We start from the raw sequence: 23,703 nt of genomic DNA on the forward strand, positions 1-23,703 counted from the left end.
CAAGGGAATTCATTGTGGGTGGTAGTTTTTTTTTTTTTTTTTTTTTTTTTTTTTTTTTTTCTCCCCCCATTAGCAAGGACCAGCTTCTTCAAGAACGTCTAGACTGTGACTCATTAAGGCTTTGCTTTGTGGAGTGTTCAGGCACGGGCATGACCAAAGTGGTCTTAAAGTGTGGTTAGCAGGTCTCGAGCCTGTGACCGGTTCAAGATGCGGGTCAGACATTTAGCACCGGTCCTGAACATATGGTGCCGCCAACCCCACAGTTATTATTCCTCTCGGTGCGATCTTGGGACACATACATGTTATGAATCTCTGGTTTTAACAGAGGAAAATATATCATCAAGTGGCTGCTTGGCAAGTTTTCTTCCATTTGTGCATTTTAAAAAATCACTTGTTCTTAATTTGGTGGCTGTCTTACAATTTCTTTCGTTGTCTTCAATTAACTGAACATGGATGAAAACTTACGTAAGCGCCACGCAAGAAAAGCCTGAGCTGAGACTCGAACCCAGAAACTCTCGACAATAAAACAATACTCACGAGCATATTCTTTATCCTGCGTGAAAAATGACTAATATTACTGCAGATTACTGTGTCACTTGTAGTTGAGGAAAACTCTTCTTTGTTTGTCTGCATGACTGTTTTACACTGCACACCAGAGGGCGCTGCATTAAATTAATTGTGATGTACAAACTGTTTAATTCAATTCTGTAATTGTTAGTACAGTACTATACAGTACAGTATTATAAATTATTTTTTTTCGGCTGGAACGTATTATAGACATTTCCATTCACTTCAATGGGGAAAGCCGATTTGAGTTACGCGTATGAAACGCGCATCTTAAGCCACCGTGGTAACACACATTTCAAAGTGGCTACAGTAGGTGGGCTGAAACTGTCGAGTGTATGAGGCAATGAAACTCTGCTTGAGAGAGAGTGAGGGAGCAGAATGACTGCCCCCCCCACGCCCCCCCCCCCCCTCCCTCCCCGAGTTGAAATTCATTGCCTGTGAGGCTCCAGTCCAAGCAGACTGGCACCCGGCACCGGCTGACCAATGTGATGACTCTCACGCGAGATACGCCACCTTGACGACATATAATCGCTGACAAAAGACAAAAGACAAAGAGCACTACTCCGTCTTCATCCGCCTCCCATCCCGATCCCGGTCCTGCTCCTGCTCCCGCTCCTGGTCCCAGCGCTGCGCTCCTGCTGCCTCTGTGCTCCTCCGTGCTGCCTGCTCCCGTCATCGGCCGCACGCACAGAGGCGCCGTGTGCATGTGTCGGGGAGAGGGGAGGGCGCGCTGCACCGGTTCCGCTGGACGTCTCCGAATAACGGCGCTTGCTTGACAACCGCGTGGTGGAGGAGCCCGGAGAGGAGGGAGGGTGGGGGTGGGGGGGGGAGGGTGGGGGGACTGGACCTGGACCTGGGCCAGGAGCGAGCACCGGGACCGGGGAGACGCGCCGCGGCTCTCCGAAAACATGTCCGAGTTTTTTCTCCTCACCTTCTTAGCCCTTTTCTCGGGATTATTTCCATGCACCCAGCCGTCGGCAGTCTCGGACGAGAGGAAAGGTAAGGGAGAACCTTTTGTGAAGCACACAACAACTGTGATGAGCAAAGAGTTGGACACTCACTTCTTTTCTTTTGTCACTGACCGGCATGTCGCTGTGCGTCACCACAGCCACCCGACGAGCCAAATAATAGCCGTATAGTAATACATTTACTGGGTACTGGGGGGGTAATCACGTTAAGTGTGTGCGTGCGCTATCACACAGTGCAGCAGGTGAACGTACGTCTCCCCCAGGGCTGTGTTTGTCTCTCTTGGAGCTTTAACTATTAATCTCCACTGTGGGACCTGCACGCAGATGATGTGGGAATGCACAATGTGGGCAACAACGAAATTGATGCCTCCTCTGTGCAATTGTCTGTAATGCAGATAATGAATTGCATTGGGGAAGAAAGTCAGCCCGGTTCGGTTGATGCTTTGAATTACATTGGATTTTATTGGGAACAAAGTTGAAGTAAGGAAAAAAAAGAAAAGGAAAAACTGTGTCCAAGAGCACCTAAAGGTTAATGAAATTGGAATCTCTTGAACTAAAAGATGTTATTATCCAGTAAGTATTAAAACAATGTAATCAAAATCAAGGATGGCCTCAGGTACAACATATAAAAAGAACCAAACGTCGCATCTTGATTTTGATTGACGTGTCTGTACATGATGTGATGCAGAGAATTAATTGGGTTTCATAGGATAGATGGCCAAAGAAGAAGAAAAAAAAAATGACAGCCCAGTTCATGTAAAGCAAACATCGGCACATTATGAATTGTGTACAAATGACTAATATCTAGGATATTTGGTCATTGAATTATATGCGAATAAACTTTAAAAGTGATTAAGTAGCTAATGAAGAGCACTCCAAAAGCATGGACATTCATCATGCATTCAATATCTGTGACGTCAGTACTAGAATCGTGATAAGGTTTATACAAAAGAAAAGAGGCAAACGTATTCAAAGTCGAAAAAATGGCTTCGTGGACGTGTTCCGATTTAATGCAGTGAATTAATTACATTAGGTCTCATAGGAACGATGACCAAAGAAGGTAGAAGACAACCCAGTTCACGTAAAACTTAAACATTTCCACAGTATCTGCTTATACTTGAAATGCGAATTGCATGGACAATGAATTCATCAAGCCTTAAATACGTGGCATCAGTATTTAAATCACCTTAAGAACTAAATAATATCAAACTCAAAAATTCGCCTCTTGGATCGTCAAAAGGTACAGATGCAAAATGAAACACACGTTAAATCCTGATTTTGATTTAGGACTGTAGGATAGATTGCCAAAGAAGGAAAAAGACAGCCCACTTCCATTTAAAAAAAAATAAAAAAAAAAAAAAATAAAAACACATTTGCCAATGATTATCTGCTCATACTTTAAATATATTTAAATTACATGGCCATTGAATTCTACTGACGTTGACAGGTCATTAAAAATTCTTACAGTTCAGCTTGGCACTCCAAGAGCACAGACCTTTGTCAAGGCATCAACATTTGTGAGTATTTTGAATTTGACTCCAACAAGTCAAAGGTCATGTTATAAAAAGAGACAAAAAGAATACGGAAAATCAGGGATAACGTCATGGATCATTTAATGGCAAAAGACCCGCACGTTGCATCCTTTTGTTGGACAGCTGCATGACACCCAGTATGTTTGTGATCATATTCAATTGGATTTCAAATGGAAATGGCGATTCATATGAAACACAAATCCAACACATTTTTTTTAATGACATCATCACTATGGTCACTAAGATTTAAATAATACTTTTGCATGTACAAAAAATATAGCCAGAAAGTTGCCCCAAACAAAGAAAGAAAGCCATCTTCTTGAAAACATAACTTTGTCTGGTGGATTTAATGATGTGATGACCTTTGTTGCCCTTTAGCTGGAGGTCACATTTTTCCTACATTTTCTTTTTTCTAGCAATGTCAAGACTATTTATGACTGTCCCAAATTCCCCTTTAAGCCTGGGGTAATAAAAAAAGAGATTTTGTTTTTTTTCCGGGTGTGTGTGTATGATTTTCCGGGCAATCACATGAGGGTAAAGGAAATAACATAAAAATACTGTTTACCTCGCTTACTGTGCATGAAATGAAAACACGAACCTTCTTCTCCTCCCCGAGGATGCCCTCATGGCTTTGAGAAGGGAAATAAGAGCACCTCTCTGAAATTTCACAAAACGCTGCTGGTGTTGTTATTCCCCCCACCCCCCCCTTATTTTTATTTGTCAGCACTGGAGTGTTGAGATTTATTAGTGTAGCCAGAATCAAAGTGAAGAATTACATGCCATCCAGTTGTTTCCTCTGTGCCGGCACACCAATATGTAAATGCAAATGGTTTTACACAGATACCGTACTGTATTTTCATCACATCCCCAGCTCCCTCGCACTCAGATCTCCAAGTACACTCAGTTTTTTAGTGTCTTTGTACCCTCGAACAAACGAAGCCTCTGTGCCGTCTTGCTCCTCTGCACATGCACGGAGGATAAATGTGAGCTTTCTGAGTGGTGTCTAAATGGACCGTAATGATAACGGCTTGCAACACCAAAGCTGCTTGTCAGGCTAATTAGTCTGATATTAATTTGCTTTGTGGTAGAAGCATTGTTACGTTGAATGCCAAGTGGTGATCTTGTGGTTTCTGCTGTGTGCAATTTGGAGCATTCCGAAGACTCATTCATGGAATTGTAGTGTCTATTTAAAATGTTTGGCTGTGAATGAAATCAACTATAGAAATCATCCAGTAAAAAACAGCTCAAAGTTGTTTGAAATGCATACTCCATTGAAAGGATGATCCAATATTAGTGGAGGACATGTGCACTGATGTTGTGAAGTCTTCCTTCTGCAGCTAATTTGGGTAGATGATATCACAGAGGTCTATGTACAGTAAGTGCGTGTCTGCATGCAGCCAATAATGAAGAATTTATTCGTTTTCATTCCTACTACTTTAGATTAATCCAGTCTTTGAAATTGACCTTACAAACATAGGACACCTGACATTAGTATATATATATATATTTTTTTTTTATATCAACGGAATATAGTACATCCTCTGCACGCGTGATTATGCTGTGGCATAATAAACTACAGTACACTATGACATGCAGTAAAGTAAGCACAGTAGGAATTATGTTTCATCCAAGATGTGTCAAACCAGTAGGACTAGGTAGAATGAATTGTTATTATGCTATTTTCTCAACTACCAAGATGACTAAGGTTGAGCTTTTTGGCCATAATTCCAAAAGGTATGTTTGGCGGAAAAAGAACACATCCATCCATTTTCAACATCGCTTATCCTGGTTAGGGTCGCGGGACGCTGGAGACTATCCCAGCTGACTTCGGGCAAAAGGCGGACTACACCCTGAACTGGTCGCCAGTCAGTCACAGGGCACATATAGACACAGACAACCATTCGCACTCACATTCACAACGTCACTGAGTGGGAACTGAACCCACGCTGCCTCCACCAAAGTCAGGCAAGTGTACCACTACACCATCAGTGACCCGGAAAAAGGACACATTAATCACTAAAAGAACCTCATACTTGCAATGAAGCGTGGTGGCAGTATCATGCTTTGGGGCTGGTTTCCTTCACCTGGAACTGGGGCCTTAGTCAAGATAGAAGTATTTATGAACAGGTCCAAATAGCAGTCAGTGGGAGAATCTTCAGGGTTCTGATAGAAAGCTGAAAAAATGTCAGGAAAAGCCAACTAGAACAGCTTAAATGTATTTCGAGTTAATCAGAGACACTTTAAATGGCTGCTGGTATGTGCTGACTCACACTGAACATGAGTTTAAATGTGATCGATTAATTCTGAGCGCAGCCACAGCCCGTTTTATATTAGGGTGTGCACACTTGTGCAACTTTATCTCAGTTGATTATTTTTAATTCCCCTCCAGTATCGTTAAACAAAATTGAATTGCACAGGTTATAGATGAAAACATCCTTGGCCTCATTTTTTTTTCTATTGCAAAAATCTGGCATCTGAACAGCGGTGTGTAGACCTTTTACAGTATATCCATTGTATAGAAACAAGCAGTCTGAAAAAAACAAACAAGCTATTAACATCAATCAGTGGTAAATCTCATCATAGAATATATTACGTTAGAAAAAATATCAGCAGAACGAAAAAATCTATTACATATTTACGTAGATAGCTGGTAACATTTCTTCAACATGCTAAATCTAGACTCTTGATTCCTTTACCTGGGTAGGGTGCCCCTTGACAATAACAAGACTATCGCCGTAAGTGTGAAAGAAAACATTTGAATTTTGTATTCTTTGTTGTCGAGGTTGTTGTTGTTGTTTTATTATAATTTTATTTATTTATTTTTCTTTTCCCACACATTTGAGATCAGTTTGCATGGTGAGAGGACACATGCATGGAGTTGGGATCTGGCTGGGGGGCTGGCATTGGGTCCCTGCGGCCACCCCCTTGGTGGGGCTGGCGGACCGTCCTGGGTCCCTCGGTGTGGGACGTGTCCCGTCCACCGGGCTGTTCTCGGGTGGACCCCTGGGCCCAATCCCGCCCATCGATTGATTGGATGGGGTCATCAGCCTCCGTGGTGCGGGCACAGCAATTATAGGACACTTCTGTCAGTCTTCGCGCATGTAAAACGGTGTCAATTCAATTGCATGTGTCCGCAGACACACACCCTTGGGACTCTTTCACTGGGTGTGGGGCCTCTCACTTATTGCGACAAATAACTCATGAATATGCAAATTGCTTCTGTATCCCCTCACTCATACTCTCGTCCTATAGACTTTGATAATTTACATAGTCAAGCCCACCACACTTCAGTTGTACAACCGGGTTCACGACCCTTGTCCTACATGCTTCTTCTCCTGTCCTTGTCCTGTTCTAGCTTGTCCTGTCCTTCCCTCACGACAGCCCCATGCAACACTCATATTTAATGTTTCATTGTTGTAGATAATGTAATGACTTTTCTCATCCTGTTTACAATTAGTGCTTTGTCTTTTGTCCTCGTTTCTCTCTCCCCTGTAGAAACTTTGTTCTGTTCGACTCTGATTATCAATAAACTTCAATTATAATATGAAGAAACCACAGCGGAAGCTTAAAAACTCGACTGTGACACAGTAAAACTGTTCTGGCATAAAAGGGATAAATATCTTCCATTCTGCATGACCTAACAACCAAACAGGACAAAACAAACAAACAAAAAGAAACAAGAAGTCTGCAGGTTATCTATCCATCCATCCATTTTCTGAGCCGCTTCTCCTCACTAGGGTCGCGGGCGTGCTGGAGCCAATCCCAGCTGTCATCGGGCAGGAGGCGGGGTACACCCTGAACTGGTTGCCAGCCAATCGCAGGGGACATAGAAACAAACAACCATTCGCACTCACAGTCATGCCTACGGGCAATTTAGAGTCTCCAATTAATGCATGTTTTTGGGATGTGGGAGGAAACCGGAGTGCCCGGAGAAAACCCACGCAGGCACGGGGAGAACATGCAAACTCCACACAGGCGGGGACGGGGATTGAACCCCGCACCCCAGAACTGTGAGGCTGACGCTCTAACCAGTCGGCCACCGTGCCGCTGCAGGTTATCTAACTAGATGAATTTTTTATTCAATCTTCGTTTTGTAACAAGGTGGTCAGTGCTTCCGATCCTTTGGGTTTAACCCTATTCAGGGGTTACATCAGTGAATCATCCACTTCCATCTCGGCTCTTCTGCTCTAACTCCATCTATCGGCATCTCTTTCCTAATCACATCCATAAATCTCCTCTTTGGTCTTTCTCTTGGCCTCCGACTTGACGGCTCCCTTTCCAGCATCTCAGTCTGGCCTTTGTGCCTCGGTCTGCAAAGCTTCCAATCTGTGCTGTCCCTCTGATGAGCTCATTCCTGATCCTCATGACCAGAGGCGGCAGAATAACTTTTGGAGTGAGGGGACTCAGTGCTCAGAGGCACTTCCAGCTTGTTCTGTGTCTTGTGGTGTAGTACTGTAACTATCTGACGGCCAATAAAGTTTTTTTCAATCTCGTCAGCGAAAAAAACGTCATCGGTGTGGGACTATTTTGCGGTGTCTCAGACAAACACATAAGTTATTTGCATTCTGTGCACAACTGAAGTACGTCGTGGGGAATCTCATCTAAATGCTTCAACACAACAAATTTGATTGGGCACCTGAAGAAACCCCGTGCCTGCGTGGGTTTTCTCCAGGCACTCCGGTTTCCTCCCACATCCCAAAAACATGCATTAATTGGAGACTTTAAATTGCGCGTAGGTTTGACTGTGAGTGCGACTGGTTGTTTGTTTGTATGTGCCCTGCGATTGGCTGGCAACCAGTTGAGGGTGTACCCCGCCTCCTGCCCGATGACAGCTGGGATAGGCTCCAGCACGCCCGCGACCCTAGTGAGGAGATGCTGCTCAGAAAATGGATGGATGGATGGATATATATATATATATATATATATATATATGTATATATATATGTATATGTATATGTATATGTCCATATAGCCGGGACAGTGAGAAAGTTAGAGTAAGCATGTCATTAACAGTATTGCAATAAAGTAATTTATCTACAGTTAGTTAGCACGCATTATTACTGTTATGTTGATGTTGTAATGTTGATTTGACCTAAACTTGTCAGTGGCCAATCCTTGAATGCCCCCTAGAGGTCATTGATGTTTTAACTTTTGTCTAAAATGCTCGCGAATACTTTATGATACCCAGTATACAGTACACAAGTATATACAATAAATGAACAAGTCATGTAAATAGATACATTGCTCCATCTTGTGATCGGATCGGTTATCGTTTTTTTAAACTTGCTGATCGGCCCCAAAAATCCTGATAGTGTACAGTCTATTATTAAGTGCAATCACAAATTGCAACTTGACGGAAGCAAATACAGTTTATGAATAAAACGGAATAACATTTTGGCAGTAAGCACCGACTTTTCCTTTGAAAATCCCTGTCGTCAATATAGTGAATTGTCAAGGACGGTCGGTCGTGCACGGTCACAAACTGCAAAGAACTCGACAGTTGTGATTTCCCTCTCGATTTACTCCCGGCTTTTTTTTATTGTAGTCAGGCCAGCCGAAAAGTAGAAGTCAAGGCAGCCTCTACAACGATTGTTAATATTTTCTTACCATGACACGCCGCCTGTCCGCCAACGTGCTGAGAGGGCCAACTTCAAAATAAAAGCTTCATATAATACTACATTGGACATCAATGCCGTTTGAGGCTTTTATTTTGAAGTTAGCCCCGCAGCGCAATGAAGCCATGCATTAGCCTCCTGATAGCTAGCTGACTAGGTTGTGGGCACTGCTGCAAATGAAGAACTTTTTATATGCAGCAGTGCCCGCATTTTAAATGTAAAAAATTGCCGACGATCAGGCTCATTTAATTGTGGCAGCCAAAATAACGATCACAATTAAAATTTGATCATTGTACAGCCCTACATCATTGTCTATGTAGACTGTCAGTCATCTAGTCATGGTGTGTTCCCTGGCGCTGGTCAACAACAGGGTGTTCTTGTTGTTGCCCAGTGTGTTAAGTGATATGACCTTCCTGCATACAAATCAGTCATTCACTCATCTTGTGGCAAAACCGTCATTGGGGCCTCCGTTCTCATTTAATTAGGCAATCTTTGGGGGAGAGATGTCAGGACATTGTTATAGTCAGACGATAGGTGATGCCTCAAACCTCCTCCTCTGTTTACAGACGACACCTATCCAGAATTGGGATTTTGTTGTCCTTGAAGCAATGTGTCTTCTTTTCGAGATAAAAATGAACCTGATGAAGCCTCCCTTCGATGCTGTGCCATTTGTCTGTGCAGCGGCTGCTTGGGCTCTCCAATGTAGAAGTCATTACAGTGCATTGCAATGAGGAGTGCTATGCCCCCGATGTTGCCTTGGTTGCGCCGCTTCTGCTCGTCACTCTCAAAAAGAATCTCATCATCTTCATTTCTACTACATCCTACTCTGTCTTCTGGTCATTCTACTGACTCCAAACCATACCACATGTTTAGTCTCACTGCAGTTGCCTGGCGACCAGTGTACCCGCCTCTTGCCCGGCACTGGCAGCGATTTCATTCTGTATTTTAATTATCTATTTAACGAGGGGCGGCACAGTGGATGACTGGTTAGCACATCTGCCTCACAGTTCTGAGGACCCGGGTTCAAATAAAAAATCAAAGCAGCAATTCTTCATTAAATTGCAATTGGAAAATAATTGAATGTAACCAAGGTAATGTATAAACTTTGGTTTCAGCTGTATAGCCTAAATATAAAGATGAAAAAACACTACAGTGGGATATATATTTTTATTAAAAATGTATTGAATTATCAGCAAAGCATAATTAGAATTAAGAGAACAGAGAATTCAAAAACACAAATCTTCCATTGCACAAATGTAGACAAAAATGTTATTGTTAAATTGTTATTGTTATAGTATTTATGGCTTTGTCCCCCAGTGTGCTTTTCTGTTAAGGATTAGATTGTTAAATTATTTTAAAAGTATTGCCTTCTTCTGGCCTTCCTTGATGCAAAATCGTCTGTGAACGCCTCGTATGATATCTGCTCCCCAAGTGTGTGGTTGATGCGTGTGCAGCTGGGCCAGTTAAACCTTCCAGGGACATAGTTGACCTCAAATGGGTTTTTATTAACATCAGCATCTCTTCTATAGAGGGCCTCTCCATCCATCCATCCATCCATCCATTTTCTGAGCCGCTTCTCCTCACTAGGGTTGCAGGGGCCTCTCCAAAAGGGGGGCACAAATTCCCCATACAAAGGCCAATGATTAACATGTCGTGCATCACACAATAAAAACCCATTTCACATAGCAATTGCTTTATTTTTTTATTTTCTGGAGCCCTGTGAGGCCGCACATAATGAACATGCCAGAAAGCACCACTGATTGTACATGGTGCAGATGTAGTTTTGAGAACTTCAACCTTCTCCAAGATGGATCCATCCATCCATCTATTTTCTTATCCTCACTAGGGTCGCAGGCTGCTGGAGCCTATCCCAGCTATCTTCAGGCGGGAGGCGGGACACACCCTGAACCGGTCGCCAGCCAAGGGCAGGGCACATAGAAAACAACCAACCATTCGCACTCACATTCACACCTACAGGCAATTTAGAGTCTTCAATCAACCTACCACACTGTTTTTGGGACGTGGGAGGAAACCGGAGTGCCCGGAGATGACCCACCCAGGCACGGGGAGAACATGCCAACTCCACACAGTCGGGGCCGGGAATTGAATCCCGGTCCTCAGAACTGTGAGGCAGATGTTCCAACCAGTCGTCCACCGTGCCGGCTCCAAGATGGATCTTATATGAAAATTGGAGTGCTGCTTTCATTGGAGCACTCCTGTGTTTTGTTGACCTTTAAAGGCTGGACTTCTTTTTCATATGCTGTTTACCTATTTCTCTGGGAGGCATTAACACAAAAGCAAGTCCGCATGTGCCAATGTGGCTCACGTTTCAGTCCACATCCTGTTCTAACCGTTGGTGTCTACTTCAGCAATTGGTGTTCCTCTGGACGGAAGGGCCACCCCATTACTTTCTTTGCGTGGTGCTTGGAGAAACCACATGTGGATTCCAGTTAGTGGAGAGTAAATAGAAAGCGCAGAGGAGGTCTGCATGAAAGGAAAGAGAGGTGATGTAAAAACATGAGTCAGCACCGTGATCAGTAGTCAGAGGGGGAAAACCATCCACTGCGATCGTTATTGGCATTTGCGTCGTGCACATCCAGTGGGCACTGCCTCAGGTGCTCTTTAACTGGTGCTTCACTCTGGTGCTTGTTTTTGGCTGGAAAAAACAGACGAGTCGTCGGAAAAGGTCTGACAGCTGCTAACATGGAAAATGTAAATGAGCAAATGAAGCATTTGAGGCAAACCTCAGTGTTTAAAGTCTTTTCCCCGAAAAGCACATTTGACATTTTAGTGTCCCTTACTGGTTTTCGGAGGTTGTCTGAGGTAAGAGCTTAGTCAGCATTTGTGCTTCTTTCAGTCTTGCGCATGCTATGAAGAGACATTAAAACAGCTGACGGATCCATTCATTGATGTCAGCTAAGTGTTGCTGTCGCTGAGTTTATACATTAATCTCAGGCCGGAGGTGATGTATGGCCCCAAGGTGCAGGGGTGTGCGGTGGACCAGCCCACAACCCCTCACCTCACTCTTACGGACACTGCTCCTCTCCTTTCGCTTGCAAAGTTGCTGAGAGAACTCATTGGACTTTGATATTGTCCCATTTAATATCACAGCACAGATCTAATGTCTTACAATCAAATATGCAATAGATTGACTCGTTTTATGAACGCCATTGGCTGGAAAGTGACACATGATGTTGATTAGCAATTGAAGGAGGGGGGGTTAACCTTTCAAATCTAATGATCTGATGTGATGACGTACTCGGAGGACTCGTTGTATGCGCCAGAGGGTTTATGTTAGATTTTTTTTCCCTCAAGTGATACTTCATTGAAAATGTGATTAATGAATCAATAAGTTTCCTGCTGAGAAGAATGGTATGACTGGAGTTAATTCCAAGAGAGTGGCTTGGTCGTATAATGAAAGACCGGCTATAGAAATTAGAAGAAAAAAACAGTATATAAATTATTAATGGAAGAAAGCCCAACTACTTTATTGCCAGATTCATATTCTAATGAGAATAGGTCTCAAAGGGGCAGCGGTAAAATAAAATGAGTTGGGTGAGATTGAGGTCATTATTGCATGACGGATATGGTGCAATGCATCGTAAAATGAAAAGGAAGGGTGACGTCATGTGTTTTAGGAGAAGGGGAAAACCTGGGCACATGCGCAGCCCCAGCTGCTTAAACACAGATGAACTAATAAAAGGAGTAGTGTTGTGAACATTTGCACGACTCAGCTCCACTGTAAAGGTTACAATTAGTATGCAGGGTTCTTGTTGAAAGGTTGTACAGGTATTTTTTATTTTTTGGGGGGGCAGGCAGCCTATACAATGATTTATTCCATTCAGGAAAATGTAAATTATTTTTATGAACTTCAAAATTCCCAGATGCTTTGACCATCGAGGTGTTTTTCGACTCTAGGAGTATAGATGGCCCCCGCCATGAGGCCAACGTTGAAAAATGTAGTTTGACTAAAACAAACATCTTCCAACAGCTGCGTGAATAGAATATAAAATGTGCATGGGTTGAAATGTCTGTCAATCAGTCAGTTTGAAAGGGGTGAAGGGCAACACCCCGAGGGCAAGCCCCCGCATTGTTGTGTGCTCTCACCATGCTCTGACACGTGTCATGGTGTCAGAACCCGCCAATCGAAAACACCACTGCATATTTATTTAGCATTTTTGGCCGCAATGTGTCATGTTCGTCATGTCATGTACCTCAGGTTTATGCCAAAACAATAGCATAGCAGGGATGTTCCCCTGCACGGGTTGTGCTGCCATGGTATTTATTTTATTTTCTATTTTTTTTTAACGCAGTAGTGATTCATCCATATAGGAGCCTAGAGAATTAACTTTGTTGTTTTATCATTTAAAATTACACTTTAGCTTTTATCTCTGCCACCGCTTGTCTTTCCTTGGAAAAAAAAGGACAGATTTCTTGTGATTGATGATGTGGAGAGTGGACATGCGGCTGGCTGACCTGCATCTTTTTCAAGAAGCTGTTTTGCTGCACTCAAGCGTCACACTTGCCAGCGTGACACTGAAAATAATGTTGTGTTTTTTTTTACGAGCTATTAAATGAGATGTTGAATAGGTGTGTTATAAAAACAGCACACATTTCTACAGGAGGGAGGTCATGGAAGTGTTTTTGTTGTGTGGCTAGCCATTGTTAAGTTTCCATCAAAATTACCCCCCCCCCCCCAAAAAAAAAACACGTAGAATTTGTTATGGTACAAATTTTTTTCCCATTTGCACTGTAAAACATTACCAATGGACCAAAGTAACTCATCGAAAGCACATCATTTCTTATTCAACTGTAATTGTAACCTTGTAGTTGAAACATTGGTCTGTTTTTCACCACCAAGTGTGTAGGTGGGATGGGATCAGCTGTGGTATGTAATAAAGAAATCTTGTAGCAATAACAAACCAAGCTTGGTTTTGTGTTCTTCCCAAAAAAAACATTTGCCGATCTGACCTCTTAGGTATACTGTGATCATGTGGTTTGCACCCCAACAAGAGGGTTGTGACAAAACAGACTGCCTTAAATATTAAGAGTCTTCAAAACCTTTAACAATGGGAAAGTTATGTACCGTACCGACCTGAATTGAACTGCGCTAATTTATAGAACGGAGTCTCTGAGTGCTATTAGAGATGTTTTCTGAGTTTGACATGGCATGTTCTGAGTACCTGATCAACATTACATAGTTTGTAGTTGTTGATTTCAATTTATAATGTTGCTCTTGACTTTTATAGCACAATTTGTACATTGGGAATCGAAAACCGGTTCTTTCTAACGCTTCCCATTAATACCATCCCTAGGAATCGTTTGTTTGCGTCCTGGCAATTCCGCTTATCAACAAAAAGAACCAGCGCTTTCACCATTCACCTGATGAGGCCGCTTAAAGCTTCTGTCCGAAGTTGAAGACAAAAAATTTGTTCAAGAAAAGAACCTAGTTTGTATTATTTCATTTCTTCACACAGGGGCGGTTTCTGATATACAGTATGCGATAAGGGCAGCCACCCAGGGCTCCGCCTCTCTGTTGTCGATCGGCCACAGGGACACAGTCGACGTCCCTCGTACAGGGCGCCATTCGGTCCAGGACCGCCTCTGAGTTCACACAGTGAAAATGGATGAGAGAATCGGATCGACAAGCAATTTTGGTAATGGAATCGGAACCGCAAAATTCTTATCAATTTCCATCCCTAGTTGCAGCACTACTTTTTGTGTACTGGTTGGACACACCTGAAATCATTTACCTTGAGCTGTCAACTACGACCTGCGGCCTTTGACATAACATTTGGGGACAGAGGTGAAGGTGTTGAGTCCCGGAGTAGAACTGGTTAGTGGACCGAATGACGCTGTCTAAAGGCTAGCTGGGGACTATCTCTCCCAGCTGCCACCTGGCACAGGCCAAGGGCTCACAGGGCGCCATCTCGCTCATCTTGGCCCAGAAAACTTGCAAACACAGGGAGGGATTCATCTATCCCCCAACGAGATTCATTCAGCAGACAAACCTAAAGCCAGTTGATGATGCTGCGCTGTGTCCCTCTTAAAGAACAAACGATGCGTGTTGCAATTGCAAACAGCAAGTAATTGAGTTGTTTCTTTACCCTTATTTTCATTTGGATTCAAAAAGGAAAATGTAGGAGAGACCATTTTCAAACAAAAATCTGCATTTTGAATCCACCTTTAATCACAAGATGTATAGATAACATTCAAAAAGAGAACAAACATACATATTAGTATGCTGTCTAGTATTAACATAAAAAGTGCAATTATGTTGGAACGAAGCAACTGTCAAAAGCTGTTTTCCCACACAGACCGAGTATATATATGTGCCACACACACACATGCACACTGATCCTCTAAAATGAAAGCCTGCACCCAGTGTGTGTAGCCGCTGCCATTCCTGCCAGAGCTAATTGTAATCCAGTCTACTTAGATGGATGATAAAACAAGGCAGAGTGCTGGCAACATTCGCACTACACAGTGCAAAAATCAACAACCGTGCACCTTGTTTACTGTCCAGTGCCTTTCATTTTGACGGACTAAAAATAACTACAGAGTTGGTGTTTTGGAGTACATGGCTAGGTCTGACTTAGCACTTTAAGAGGCTTTTTAGGTCTAAAATATTTGTGAGAGCGAAAGATGAATAATTTAATGCACTTTCATGGAGCAGTTCGTAAATTGGAAGTTCGAGATCTAAAAAGAAAGTAATGCTATACCTGCAGCAGGTCGGCAGTTCACTTGTCATCAGCTGTGATTGAATCTTATGTTGTTACTTTGTGTTCCAATTTGATAACATACACAAACGCACCAGCTGGCATCAGTCTGATTGAGAATGATTGCCTGACACGCTTCTGAGCGGTTCATCATCTTTGTTCTCAACCGCACTGTCTCTTCTCACACATTATTGGATTGGGAGACTCATTAACCGCACTCCCACCAATCAAAGTTCAGCCGTGTTTGTTTGTAGACACCTTTGATAAGATTAGAGCAATTCCGCCACGTTCCGTGTCTTTTCCTCATTCTGCTTTTCTTGCTGGCTGCTTGTAAATGTGCACAAGTGTTGTGTGATGGACCTCGCCACTCCCAGAAGAGATGAGAGAGATTATAAGCACTTGGGCCTCAAATGTGTTGACTGTTTCAGGTATCTGCTGATACCTGCTGGCTCCTGATAAGAGACAGTTGTTTCTCAACAAGTGTTGCCAAAACAACAAGGGTCTGAATTCAGGACTCGGACTTGGGTGTTTCAGTGTTCATTACCTTTCTCATTGCATCACACCCGTGGGAATTTGGAGGTTGTAGTCATCCGTCCACTGCCTCACAGATATTTTGTTATTCGAACACAGGTCACAGTTTTATCTGGATCCTTTTCACATTAGGGCATATTCTCCCTGTGCGCTTAAGTCATGAAAGGTGCGTAGCTCCATGCTTTTCTGACTGCGCCCATTCTGACTGTAGCATGTTTGCACCTTCCCACCATTTACGCACTCTGGATGGAGTCACCCTGAAGTGTGGGCGTTCCCTGCCGAGCGCGCATTTTGCCAAAGACTTCATTCGGACTTCATTCAGCGCCAGCAGATATATTTCATGCACTTGCGAGAGACATTTTCACTTCAAACAAGCTGCATGGTGTTTTGTCTGAAAGCACTGCTCACAACAACTGCAGTCCTTTCAATGGCACGAGGGTGTGTTCGATTTTTAAAAGAAAGAATTTGTAAAAGAACATTTACTCACGAACGGGAGAATATGGCCCACTTGACATCTCATCATGGTCATCTTTTCCTACAATTGTGATGCGGTTACAGTGGTGCCTTGAGATATGAGTGACACGACTTACTGTATGTGTTTTTCAAGATATGGGTCGTTGCTCAGCTGATTTTTTTTCTTTGACTTGTGAGTAACATTTTTAAAAACGAGCGAATTAGAGAAGAAGAGAATTCCACGTTGTAAATTTAAAACAACCACGTAACTTTGCCTTTTAGTCCACGAGCTTAATGCTAACACATAATAAGAAATGATATACACGGGCTAACAAATAGCATCTATGTGGCGGATTATAATGCTATAAGCAAAGGAATATTTGAACACAAACTGCAGCAACACATGAAGACTGACAATATAACAATACTGACAGGCATAGATTCTGTATCTGCTGCAAAAAAAACCAACTAATATTACTGCAGATTACTGCTTCATTTACAGTAGTTGAGTAAAACGTCTTTGTTTGTCTGTCCGCCTGGTGGCCAAGTTGCACACACCACATGCACAAACTGTTTAATTCTTTACATTCTATTTAATTATGATTTTCTAAATTGTGATAGTGTAGTGCCATTTTCCTGATTATAAAAAAACACATTACAAAAATGTTTTGTTGTTTTCTTGGGGAGTCTGGAAGAGAGTAATGGCATTTACTTTCTTTTCAATGGGAATAGATCATTAAAGATATGAGGGTTTTGAGTTGCGGAATGAATTTAACTTTTGCAAAAAAAGTTCCAAAACATGCCTTTTCTCGTGATGGTAAAATTACGGTTGACAGAGAAAAGGTGAAAAAAAAATAATAAAATAAAAAAATGGAATTACAGACATTCAAATTAGTATGTACAGGTATGGTAGAGTGACAATGGTTAACCACAAAGAGTACGAATAATAAAAGTAGAAGTTATAATATGCAAGGTGTGTCAGAAAGGTTCCAGGACTCATGTCACAAAGGATACATATCAAACCCAAACTACAAACTACAGATTTCCCGCCTTCAACAGGGGCCAGACAATCAAGCAGGACTGTCTCCAAAGAGATTCTGGTAATTGTTGCACGGCAATGCCTGCTCAATGATGCCCTGAGCATCTGACAGTTCCTGGCCCTGAAGAAGATCGCCTTGCTGGAGCACCTGTAAGGTACCCAAGCTCAAGTAGGTCATCAAGGGGACCCGTTTGAAGTCCTGAAGAAAGAATTCTTCCAAGAATTTATGAAGGTGTGGCAGAGAAGGCTGGGTAGGGAAAGATTACTTCCAAGGGCAAAATCTGTAGTTTGTATTTTAAATATATCTTTTGTGACACCAGTCCTGGAACGTTCCTGACAGACTTCATACAAAATAGGCTTAATTGCAATGGTATACTGTACTGGCTTGCATACGATGGATTTGTCGTTCATATGGAGGTAGTTTGATTGTATTTCTGTTCACTATTTTCCCCTTTATTCTATTCTAACTCCACTTGACAAATCAACAACTTGATTTCAAATGAAAATTCATCAAAGCGAATGAAATTTCTAAACAATTACAATGATTTTAACAACAAACATGAGGGGGGGGGGGGGGGGGGGGGAAACACGTGAAAGTTCTGAGTATCAGCCTTGTTTTGAAATATCCCCAAATTGAAATGACCAACCACCCACCAGTATGTAAAACAGGTTATTTTCTAGACGAATGTGAAAAAGGAATGTAATTGATTGGCAATCTCTCCTATGTGTAGCCCAACTCATCATTTTCTGCCTTGTTCGTGTGTAGATATTGGATGGATTGATGACATGACCAGCATTTCGAATGGACATTTGGGGGACCAACTGGATGTGTAATCAATCTGTTGTGTCATTCCTTGTTATCATAAAGCTACTATTTGTTCTGATTTATGGAGATGGCTGAGGTGTAAGTAGAGTCAAATACAGGGAAGCAGCACAAAGCAGGCGTGAACTGTGGAATTCTTTTATTAAGGAGTCAGAAAAGACATGCTGGGAAGAACAACAATCACAGAACAAATGAGCCGAGAAGGAGTGAACACAAAGAGTGGAACTAAAGAGACTCAGCGGCAATTATTCAAATGAAAGGCACGATGGCAGTCGCCGTCCTGATAGGCTTGACACAAGAGGAAAGGGCCGTGGGTGAAGAGTCATATGAGATAATAGGGTGAAAGCAATTAGGAGACATAAGGTCACTTCAACGACGCTTCATTTTTACAACAGCTTTTAAATAGAACATGCAGCCATTGTTTTGATCATATGCTTTGCTGTGCCAGTTCATGGTTCACAGTAATCGGCATGGTTAATTTATTATTGGTTCATAAAGTGCTTTGTTATGGTCGATAATGTGGAATATGATCAATCAAATGTTTTCCTAATAATTGAGTTTTCTAATGTATTATTGCTTTGTATCCACCACTTTGGCACCTTCTGAGCTGCCAATTTGATCAGCATGTTGACATGCTCACGTTTTGACAGTAGGGAAATAATTTTTTTTGTAAATTTAGTTACTGTTGGTTTGTGCAATTGAATGTGAAGGCGTTTAGGTCAGTGCCTCAGTCCCTGCTGTTGATTTTATTTTTCTATTGCTGTTTAAACCAAGTGGTGGCACAGTGGCCGACTGTTTCTCACATCTGCCTCACAGTTCTAAGGACCCGGGTTCAAATCCGGCCTCGTATGTTCTCCCTGTGCCTGTGTGGGTTTTCTCCGGGTACTCTTGTTTCCTCCCACATCCCAAAAACATGTGTGGTAGGTTAATTGAAGACTCTAAATTGCCCGTAGGTGTGAATGTGAGTGCAAATGGTTGTTTGTTTGTATGTGTCCTGCGATTGGCTGGCGACCAGTTCAGGGTGTACATCTGAAGATAGCAGGGATAGGCGCCAGCACGCCCGTGACCCTTGTGACGATAAACTGTATGGAAAATGGATGCATGGATGGATCTTTGAACGAAGCAGTTTAGGTCCATTGGAAAATAATCTCATCTTGGATTTACGATTTCATTGTATATGAAGTTTAGTTTAGAAGCTTATAGTCACGAGCAGGAATTAGAAACACTAATTGGCAGTGTTGTCATTAAGTGGCATAATTGACAGCCCAAAAATACAGCTATTGTTAAACTAACTGTGCAATTGGTTGATTTACTCAGAAAATTTTATTCTGGCACCAGAGCCATATATGGGTTCTTATCTTCATGTCGATCTTTAAAAACTGTCGGATGACTCAGAGTCACAACTACAAAATATTTAATATTCTGCCGTAAGCATTTTAAAATAATTACTCGGCAAACCCATTGATAATTGTCTATTCCTGCTAAAAAAACAAAAACATCTCACCTTGAGGCAATTTAATCTCTTCTACTCCAATAACAAGCAGGAAAGCTAAACACCCTTGAGACACATTTAACCTTGAAATAGAAATGACCAGTGATGACTACGTTCTGCCTGATTTGTATTTTCCAATAAAAAATATTGTATAAAAATGACCAGAAAACTCAAGCATGTGCATAGTGGGGCAGTATGGTCGTAGAAGTGTGCTAATGACTTTCAGGTGTAGCATATGAGACTAATTAAGTGCAAATGAAACCTCATACTGTAGGAGGAGGCCAATCAATGGTATACAATGAGCAAGTAAAGGTCATACACAATAGTAAATAGCGTTTGTTATAGGAAATACTTAGGCAATCATTAAAATCATGGGCAGCCTGCTAAAACCTTTGAATATCTATCTTATGTCATCAAATAATAGTCAGACCATTCCTCTAAAAGATGCCAATTAGTCTCAGGATGCTCAGTATTTATTTTAGACACCCCCGTATCGACTCTGAGTCACCATCAACTCTGTTGTTTTTATGTCTCCTGTGGTTTGGTTAGGTTGGGGGGGTCGCTTGTCCTACAGTCATAGGAAATATACAGTAGTAAATAGCACAGGAAATGCTCCTTGGGGGGAAATATATCAAACATTTCAAGCATTTTTTTGTATTTTACCCAAATAAAAAGTCACTCTTAACAAATGATAATTTTAAAGGACCTATAGCAAACAGATGGCCTAAATTTCACGAATATGTTCTTTTTATGTTTTTTTTTGGCTTAAGAAAATGTAACTGTTACTCATTTCCAATCATATCAGTCTGTATTGGAGCAATCGGTAAATAACTAATTGCCCAGGGAACGCCCCTTTTTCATCGCCAAACTTGATACTCTGCCATTTCTTGGTGTGACATGATTGACAGAACTGGAGACCAAATTCACTGCATAGCCGGTGTGGACAAAACATTTACTATACTATTAAGTGGCAGTATTTACGCATACTTTCTATATTGTTGGTGTCGGCCAGAATCCCACCACCTCCAAAATGAAAACCTTTTAGGAAAAAAAACAAAAACAACACATTCGTGCTTCAGTTTCCAAACACCGCTTTGTTCAGGTTGGTATTATCCCTTTTATTGCTATCATATACCGTTGCAAACTCACATCAACACATTAGCACCCCAAAATTATGTTCAATGGCTAATCTAATATGCTTTAAAAAAAAAAATCACAACTTTATTACGCTGTCATTGGTTAAAACGGATGAACACGGCGCCGGGCGTTAGCCGTGCCTATTAAAGTCCGCCGTAGTCAACAACTTCGCAAAAGCAAACGCCTGTGTTACGGCATCTTCCCAAACTCTTTTTCAAAGCCATGAGTAGTGATGCAGTTAATAAATCAATAAGTTGGCTAACTGTATTAGGCGGAAATGAATTTGCGCACACTTACGTATGTATGTATCTACCCTTCCTTCTGCCACGAAACATTACAGCGATTGATTTGAACAAAACCAGTTTACTCAAATCTATCTAACCTCACTATTTTCACTTATCATCTAAAAAAAAGCATTTGAGCATTTGAGCATTCAAGAGCATTTATAGATATGTTCCCAAGCTATTTTCACCACCTTAAATTTGAATTGTGTAAAAATAACAGACAAAGTGGGGAGAGACCAATAGTATCAATTTGTGAAGCAATCAAGTCACAATCAATCACAATCAATCAATCACATACTAGTCTAAGTAAATGTGCTCGTCTTCTGCATCCGAATCAGATGCCCCAGCCACCTCATCTGGCTCCTCTCAATGCGGAGGAGCAGGGGCTCTACTCTGAGATCCTCCCGGATGACCGAGCTTCTCACCCTATCTCTAAGGGAGAGCCCGGACACCCTGCGGAGGAAACTCATTTCGGCCGCTTGTATCCGGGATCTTGTTCTTTCGGTCACGACCCACAGCTCATGACCATAGGTGAGGGTAGGAACGAAGATCGACCGGTAAATTGAGAGCTTCGCCTTTCGGCTTAGCTCTTTCTTTACCACAACGGACCGATACAAAGTCTGCATCACTGCAGACGCTGCACCGATCCGCCTGTCGATCTCCCGTTCCATTCTTCCCTCACTCGTGAACAAGACCACAAGATACTTGAATTCCTCCACTTGGGGCAGGATCTCATCCCCGACCTGGAGAAGGCATGCCACCCTTTTCCGACTGAGGACCATGGTCTCAGATTTGGAGGTGCTGATTCTCATCCCAGCCGCTTCACACTCGGCTGTGAACTGCTCCAATGAAAGTTGGAGGTCACGGCTTGATGAAGCCAACAGAACCACATCATCTGCAAAAAGCAGAGATGCAATACTGAGGCCACCAAACCGGACCCCCTCTATGCCTCGGCTGCGCCTAGAAATTCTGTCCATAAAAGTTATGAACAGAATCGGCGACAAAGGGCAGCCTTGGCGGAGTCCAACCCACACCGGGAACGAGTCCGACTTACTGCCGGATATGCGGACCAAACTCTGACTCCGGTCGTACAGGGACCGAACAGCCCGTTCAATCGTATTTAAAAAAACATTTCACAAATTCTGCCGGGGTATATAAACTTACGAGCACAAATTTACATATATGCAGTCATATGTACACCTGTCATATTGGAATGAAAGTGTAGGCTACACCTCTCTCATAACCGCGAGGTGGTGGTGGCAAATTATAATGAAAGTGTACACCTTTCTCATAACCTCTTGGTGACGCTTGGCATATTGGAATGAAAGTGTACAGTTTTTTCATAACCTCTAAATGGCGGCATACATTTATAAAATGTGAAAGTTTTTTTCATTTTCCCTTATACCTATATATAAGGCGCACTATTGACTTTTGACATTTTTGGGGGGGAAAGAAATGTGCATTATACACGAGAAATTATGGTAATTCACAACAAAACAATGCAAAAAACAAACAAAACAATAGCATAGAAACCAGAGATGCAAATTATCAGTAGTTCAACATGGAAAAACGATGTTTCTGTCTCCAAAATGTCACGCAGCACAGATCACAGTTTTGGCTCATAAGAATGACTGAAATCTGTTATGAGCACTTTACACGATAAAGTACAAAATATGAACGGAATACGAGCACTTAATTATTAGCTATTCCAGACCATCAAAGAAACATGACTCGCCACACTGTGCATGCAGAGCGCATTAGGCAACAGGGCGGGCAAAATTCGTTCGGCCCAACTCGCAGGGCAGCCACCTCCCTTGCTGCCTGAGGAGTTCACCATCATCCTAATTTGCAGTCACATAAAATTGTTGTCATGCGTGTTACATCCAGTATTCAGTGTACACTGAGCAGCTGTAACACCACGACACTTAACACATTTACTTTTCAAAGCAGAGTTCCCCATATTGCCAGCCGTTTTACAGCATTTTGACTGATCTTTCAAGACCCACAAAATATTGTTTTGTGACAATATTAAGGACCAAAGACTCTCTTCATTCACCAGTTTTATCTTTAGTATTTTCTTATTGGTAAGTTTATTCACTTCTTAAAACATTCAATATACTTCTTTATTCTCCATCCATCCATCCATCCATCCATTTTCTGAGCCGCTTCTCCACACTAGGGTCGCGGGCGTGCTGGAGCCTATCCCAGCTATCATCGGGCAGGAGGCGGGGTACACCCTGAACTGGTTGCCAGCCAATTGCAGGGCAGATACAAACAAACAACCATTCGCACTCACATTCACATCTACGGGCAATTTAGAGTCTCCAATTCATGCATGTTTTTGGGATGTGGGAGGAAACCGGAGTGCCCGGAGAAAACCCACGCAGGCACGGGGAGAACATGCAAACTCCACACAGGCGGGGCCGGGGATTGAACCCGGGTCCTCAGAACTGTGAGGCTGACGCTCTAACCAGTCGTCCACCGTGCCGCCTTCTTTATTCTCATAGAGGAAAAAAATATCAGTGCATTCTCTAAAACATGCT

The 23,703-nt window shown here is 42.3% G+C and overlaps 1 protein-coding gene across 10 annotated transcripts in view; it reads left to right on the forward strand.

Moving 5' to 3' along the window:
• Nucleotides 1-1,421: 1,421 nt before the first annotated feature.
• The window catches only part of lrp1bb (low density lipoprotein receptor-related protein 1Bb), a 351,513-nt gene continuing 329,231 nt past the window's right edge, over nt 1,422-23,703 (forward strand). For all 10 annotated transcript variants that reach the window (XM_061792342.1, XM_061792345.1, XM_061792351.1 and 7 more), the window contains exon 1: nt 1,422-1,566. In XM_061792342.1, coding sequence (XP_061648326.1) covers nt 1,476-1,566 — 91 coding nt within the window. In that variant the 5' untranslated portion in view covers nt 1,422-1,475. The remainder of the gene's footprint in view (nt 1,567-23,703) is intronic.

The sequence above is a fragment of the Phyllopteryx taeniolatus genome, chromosome 12 (genome assembly GCF_024500385.1).
Source record: "Phyllopteryx taeniolatus isolate TA_2022b chromosome 12, UOR_Ptae_1.2, whole genome shotgun sequence".
Classification (NCBI taxonomy): Eukaryota; Metazoa; Chordata; class Actinopteri; order Syngnathiformes; family Syngnathidae; genus Phyllopteryx; species Phyllopteryx taeniolatus.